At 48.9% G+C, this 6,432-nt stretch overlaps 1 protein-coding gene across 1 annotated transcript in view; it reads right to left on the bottom strand.

The window, feature by feature from the left end:
* Positions 1-435: 435 nt before the first annotated feature.
* The window catches only part of TRIM46 (tripartite motif containing 46), a 28,247-nt gene continuing 22,250 nt past the window's right edge, over positions 436-6,432 (bottom strand). Inside the window, exons 3-7 of the mRNA XM_032238840.1 lie at positions 5,977-6,323; positions 3,788-3,931; positions 3,293-3,388; positions 2,388-2,641; positions 436-1,114 (exon numbers count right to left, since the gene is read on the bottom strand). Coding sequence (XP_032094731.1) covers positions 898-1,114; positions 2,388-2,641; positions 3,293-3,388; positions 3,788-3,931; positions 5,977-6,323 — 1,058 coding nt within the window. The 3' untranslated portion in view covers positions 436-897. The remainder of the gene's footprint in view (positions 1,115-2,387; positions 2,642-3,292; positions 3,389-3,787; positions 3,932-5,976; positions 6,324-6,432) is intronic.

Here is a 6,432-nt window from a genome sequence, read left to right as displayed (position 1 = left end):
ATGTTTTAAGAGGGGTGGACTTCAACTCCCAGAATCCCCCAGATAGTGTGTTTTAAGAGGGGTGGACTTCAACTCCCAGAATTCCCCAGTCAGCAAGGAAAATGGATGGACTTCAACTCCCAGAATCCCCCAGATAGCTTGTTTTAAGAGGGGTGGATTCCAACTCCCAGAATTCCCCAGTCATCAGGGGAAGATGGATGGACGTCAACTCCCAGAATCCCCCAGTCTTCAGGGGAAGATGGATGGACTTCAACTCCCAGAATTCCCCAGTCATCAGGGGAAGATGGATGGACTTCAACTCCCAGAATCCCCCAGATAGCTTGTTTTAAGAGGGGTGGATTCCAACTCCCAGAATTCCCCAGTCATCAGGGGAAGATGGATGGACTTCAACTCCCAGAATCCCCCAGTCAGCAGAGGAAGATGGATGGACTTCGACACGCCTGGCTGGGGAATTCTGGGAGTTGAAGTCCGCATATCTTAAAATCACCAAGGTTGGGGACTATTTAGCTACACAGGTACTTACAAGCCAGTGCAAAGAACTCCAGAACTACACTGGTAGCAATTCGCATGCCTGCAATTTACAGGTCATCCTCGCTTAGCGACCGCAATGAGAACCAACAACAGGGCCGTTAAGCGAGGCAGCCACAAAGTAGAATGTCGACCGTGCGAATTATCTTCCTCGCCATTTTGCTTTGCGTTACAAGACCTGATGCGAGGAAAGTTACTTTCTCGTCACGGGCCGTGACTGCAAATGGTCGCTAAATGAGGCAGTCGCTAAACGAGGACTTGAAAAAGAGCATAGCGGCCATACAAATGGGTGGGGGGGAGATTTTAAGGAACTTCAGTCAGAAATGGCACCAATTGGCTGCTAATTTTAACTTTGGGGAGAGAAAAAAATTAACATTTTGTGGCCGCTGGAAGGAATAAAATCCTTCCCGTTTCCCAAAACAGGCCTCGAGCATCATTCAAAAATGATGCGATTTTATACACACCTTTAATAAAAATGAGGTCTGTTAGGAGCTTCACTTCCCGGCTGATGTCCACCTGGAATTGGCCGAAGGAGGCGCTGGCCGCTGGCCGGAAGGCCTGGAGGGAATCCGTCGCTCTGAGGATCCTGTCGGAAAGACGGAGCAGCCGAGAGAAGAGCAGGAATAAAGAGGGGGGGAAATCGAGAATCAGGGCGGAAATTTGGCCTCTGAATGCACATCAATAACCATCATTTACTTGACCGCAGGAGAGATACACGCGCATTTATATGGTACAGGTAGTCCCCCGACTTACGGCCGCAATCGAGCCCAAACTTTCCGTCGCTAAGTGAGGCATTTTGTCGAGTGAATTTTTGAGCTGTCTTTACATCCTTTCTTGCTGTAGTTGTTAAGTGAGTCACACTGCCGTTAAGTGAATGTGGCTTCCCCCGTTGACTTCTGCTTGTCACAAAAGGGGGATCGTGTGACACACGCACACACACCGGGGACACTACGACCGTTGTAAATATGAGTCAGTTGCCAAGCCTCTGAATTTTGATCAGGAGGCTGCGATGGTGGTTAAGTCTGGAAAACCATCCATTTTTTCAGCCCCATTGTTACTTTCAATGGCCACTAAATGAATTGTCGTAAGCCGAGGACTAACTAGACATTTACTTTGTACAGTCAGTCCTCAACTTACGACCACAATTGGGTCCAAAATTTCTACTTATGAAGTCATGACAGTCTTAAGTCGAGTCAGACGAGATTTCATCATCTTTTTTCCGCTGTTAAAAATTGTCATCAAATCACATCTGGCTCGACTTACGACCGTTGTGACTGACAGTGGAATCATACTGTTGTTAAGCGAATCAGGCGGCCGTTAAGTGAATCCAGCCCGCAAAATGACTTACCGCCATCACTGACAATGGAGTCGTACAGTCGTTAAGCGAATCACACAGCCATTAAGTGAATCCAGCCCGCAAAATGACTTACCACAATCAACGACAATGGAGCTGTACAGTCGCTAAGCGAATCACACGGCCATTAAGTGAATCCAGCCCGCAAAATGACTTACCACAATCACTGACAATGGAGCTGTACAGTTGTTAAGCGAATCACACGGCCATTAAGTGAATCCGGCCCGCAAAATGACTTACCACAATCAACGACAATGGAGCTGTACAGTCGTTAAGCGAATCACACGGCCATTAAGTGAATCCAGCCCGCAAAATGACTTACCACAATCAACGACAATGGAGCTGTACAGTCGTTAAGTGAATCACACAGCCATTAAGTGAATCCAGCCCTCAGTGACTTATCGCACTCACCGACAGTTTTGAGTCACACAGTCGTTAAGTGAGTCAGGTGGTCGTTAAGTGAATCCAGCCTCCCCAATTTTTGCTGTTTTGGGAGAAAACGCACCTGTGGTGAAGCTGTCTGGCGGCCTGGACGAAGCAGGGCTGATCCGTTTCCTTCAAGACCTCCTGTGAGTAACCCACCATGCCAGAATTCTCCATCATGGCTTGATGTTCCTGTAACTGGGTTTGTAGCCGGCTGACCCGGTCCTGGCGACAATCCTCGATTGCGTTAAGCAGGGCAGACCGCTTCTCATCCAGCAGGCTGCTTAAATTGTTCATCAGCCTTATGATCTCTTCTTTGGCCTGGGTGCCATTCACCTGCCGGGAAATTGGGCAAATTATTTGAATTTTGCCCGTGAAATACCATCTCGGATAAACCCAGATGGCAGAAATGAATCGAGTCCTTGACTTAGGGCGGCCGTTCAATCAGAATAGAGCTGGAAAGGTACCTTGGAGGTCTTCTAGTCCAGCCCCCTGCTCAGGCAGGAAACCCTCTGCCATTCCAAACGAATTCCCCAATCAATATGGGAAAATGGGTGGGCTTCAACTCCCAGAATTCCCCAGTCAATACGGGAAGATGGGTGGGCTTCAACTCCCAGAATTCCCCAGTCAATACGGGAAGATGGGTGGGCTTCAACTCCCAGAATTCCCCAGTCAATACGGGAAGATGGGTGGGCTTCAACTCCCAGAATTCCCCAGTCAGCGTGCTTTAAGATGAGTGGACTTTAACTCCCAGAATTCCCCAGTGAAAAGGGGAAGATGGGTGGACATCAACTCCCAGAATTCCCATCAATATGGGAAGATGGGTGGACTTCAACTCCCAGAATTCCCCAGTCAGCAGGGGAATGAAAGCCCATTGTTTTACGGACAAAGGACGCGGAAGCAAGGAAGTTAGTTCCAAACTTGTAGACCAAATCTTCCTGATTGTTTGGGCCTGGGTTCAACCCCAACAACAGAGAGCAAAATTACCTCCGTCAGCCGAAGAGTCTCTTCCAATTCGTTGATTTGCGCCTGCACTGTGTCTTGATTGCTCAGGATATAAGCTAGGCTTTTCGTCAATTTTTCCTGCGAGCGAGAAAAAAACAACAACAGTGAAGCAACTGGGCGGAGGGTCGGATCCTACAGACCGCTGATCTCTAGGAGTCTCCAAAACCCCAAGAAAAACCCTCTGCGATTCTTCTAAGAAGATTTATTTATCCTTTTTCACCCAGAGACAGAATCTTGCCAAGCTAAAGCGTGCTGAAAAAGGACACACTCTGGGAACCATTGAGAAGGAGCTGTCTTCACTCTCTTTCTCATACACTAGCTTTCTGAACTGAGTTGTCCCTGCGGAATTCAGTCCCTCCGTCCCTCCTTCTGGAAATCTGGATGACGTCGTATCACCGTTAATCCTGAGGACTCGGAGACGGGCGAGGGGGGGGAGCGGCGTCACGGGGGGAAGACGAGATTCGACAAACGTCTCACCTTGAGAGCCTGGTAGGCACTGAGCACAGGAGTGATTTTGTGATTTGTGTGCGTGCGACGCACTCGGCATAACTGACAGACCAAACGCTGGCAAGTTTTGCAGTAATGCGTGACTTCTTCGCGGTGTTCGGGACACAGCAGACCCTGCAAAGGAAGACACAACCGAAGCCGGGAGGTTGTCGCTTCACAACCAGAATGGGGAGCGCACAACAGGCAAGAGACAAGAAACAGGAAGGAGTCCTCGTTTAGCGACGGCAACCGTTCGCAATCACAACGCTAGTGGAAAAGTAATTGGACGGGCAATCCTCGCGCGTGGGACCTTCGTTACAGCGAAAGGAAGTGGAAGGAAGATCGTCAGTTGTGGTTTTATTTCGCCGAGTGTGGTCACTAAACAAGGACGACCTCTATATGTTGTTTTGAGTCACTGAACTAAAGGCAGGAGGCCATTCCTAGGAGTTTTTCTTTCAGCAGGTATATTCTCATCGTGCCCAGAAGCAAGTATTTCTCTTTTTGGCCAAAATGAGAATACCGTATTTTTCAGAGTATAAGACACATTCCCTCTCCCCTAGAAGAGGGTGAAAATTTGGGTGCGTCTTATACACCGAATGTAGCCCTGCCCACCCTTTGGGCAGGGTGCCTTCGCATGCCGCCTTCGCCCCATTTTTGGCTGCTGTATCATGTTTTCAGCCTCCGCACACTCCGCTTTTGGCCTCCGCGCGCCCCATTTTCTGCCCGTTCTGGACGGCGGGGATCAGAATGGGTGGGAAATGGGGCGCGCAGAGGCGGCAACAGCAATCCCTGCAGCCTGAAATAGCTGATCGTCGGGAGGCTGATCCAACCGACAATCAGCTGCTTGTGCTAATCAGGCGGTGCTGAAGCTGAAGCTGAAACAGGCTGTTTGCTGTTTGCTGCAAGGAGGCAAATTGCTGAGAGGCAGAGGCAGATTTATTTTCCCTTGTGCTGATCAAGCTAAACTGAAACTGAAACAGGCTATTTGCTGTTTGCTGCAAGGAGGCAAATTGCTGGGAGGCAGAGGCAGATTTATTTTCCCTTGTGCTGATCAAGCTAAACTGAAACAGGCTATTTGCTGTTTGCTGCAAGGAGGCAAATTGCTGGGAGGCAGATTTCTTTTCCCTTGTGCTGATCAAGCTAAACTGAAACAGGCTATTTGCTGCAAGGAGGCAAATTGCTGGGAGGCAGAGGCAGATTTATTTTCCCTTGTGCTGATCAAGCTAAACTGAAACAGGCTATTTGCTGTTTGCTGCAAGGAGGCAAATTGCTGGGAGGCAGATTTCTTTTCCCTTGTGCTGATCAAGCTAAACTGAAACAGGCTATTAGCTGCAAGGAGGCAAATTGCTGGGAGGCAGAGGCAGATTTCTTTTCCCTTGTGCTGATCAAGCTAAACTGAAACTGAAACAGGCTATTTGCTGTTTGCTGCAAGGAGGCAAATTGCTGGGAGGCAGAGGCAGATTTCTTTTCCCTTGTGCTGATCAAGCTAAACTGAAACAGGCTATTTGCTGTTTGCTGCAAGGAGGCAAATTGCTGGAAGGCAGATTTCTTTTCCCTTGTGCTAATCAAGCTAAACTGAATCAGGCTATTTGCTGTTTGCTGCAAGGAGGCAAATTGCTGGGAGGCAGAGGCAGATTAATTTTCACTTGTGCTAATCAAGCTAAACTGAAACTGAAACAGGCTATTTGCTGTTTGCTGCAAGGAGGCAAATTGCTGGAAGGCAGAGATAGTTTTTTTTTTCTTGTTTTCCTCCCCAAAAGCTAGGTGCGTCTTATACTTTGGAGCGTCTTATACTCCGAAAAATACGGTATATCTGCTGAAAAAACCCTCCGCATTGGTGACAGGAAGGGCACCCGGCCAGAAAACACTGGAACATCTGCCCAAGTTCCATTCAGTTGCCCAGATTCCACCTCGCAAGGGATTATGGGGTGAACGAAAGGTAGGATGTGGACCTTAAGAATTAAAAACACGAAAGGCGGTGTTCAAATCAAAGAATTGAAAACACGAAAGGCGGTGTTCAAATCAAAGAATTGAAAACACAAAGGTTTTCCTTCAAAACAAAGAAATAAAAATAGATCTATAGACTCCGAAAACAGAACTGGAAGGGACCCCTTAGAGGTCATCTATAGTCTTCAGGAGAGGAATCTGGGGACACATTTTGAGCGAGAGGGGAGCCTTACTTTGGGACGGAAAGTGAGCGTCGGAGGGATCGGTTCGTGCTGGGCTTTCTGCGTCCCCCACGGGTGGTAAAGTTTGAAACATTCGTTGCAAAAGCTGGATCGGCACTCGGTGCAGCCCTTGGTGGCTTCCAGCTGCGGCGGCTTGCAGAACTGGCACATGATGGCCGCGTTGACGTTGATGGTGTGGCGGTAACGCTCCACCACCCGTTCGAGCGTCAGGTTCCGGAAGAGGCTGCCTAAGCCTCGCTCGCCCAGGTCCACATCGCGCTGGCACAGCGGGCACGGAAAGAGAATGCTCTGGGGGTGCATAGCGCCACCCCGTTTCCGGCCGGGATACGTGCCGAAACCTGGGTAGGGAAAGAAAATGGGGACATGATTAGAAAGGAGAAGTAGGGAGTGGTGCGGTGGCCTAGAGGCAGATATTTCTCTATCTGCGCACAATAAGGATATATCTGC

Source organism: Thamnophis elegans, unplaced genomic scaffold (genome assembly GCF_009769535.1).
Source record: "Thamnophis elegans isolate rThaEle1 unplaced genomic scaffold, rThaEle1.pri scaffold_95_arrow_ctg1, whole genome shotgun sequence".
In the NCBI taxonomy this organism is placed as follows: Eukaryota; Metazoa; Chordata; class Lepidosauria; order Squamata; family Colubridae; genus Thamnophis; species Thamnophis elegans.
The sequence above is the reverse complement of the archived record's forward strand: the minus strand, read 5'-3'. Positions and strand labels throughout refer to the sequence as shown.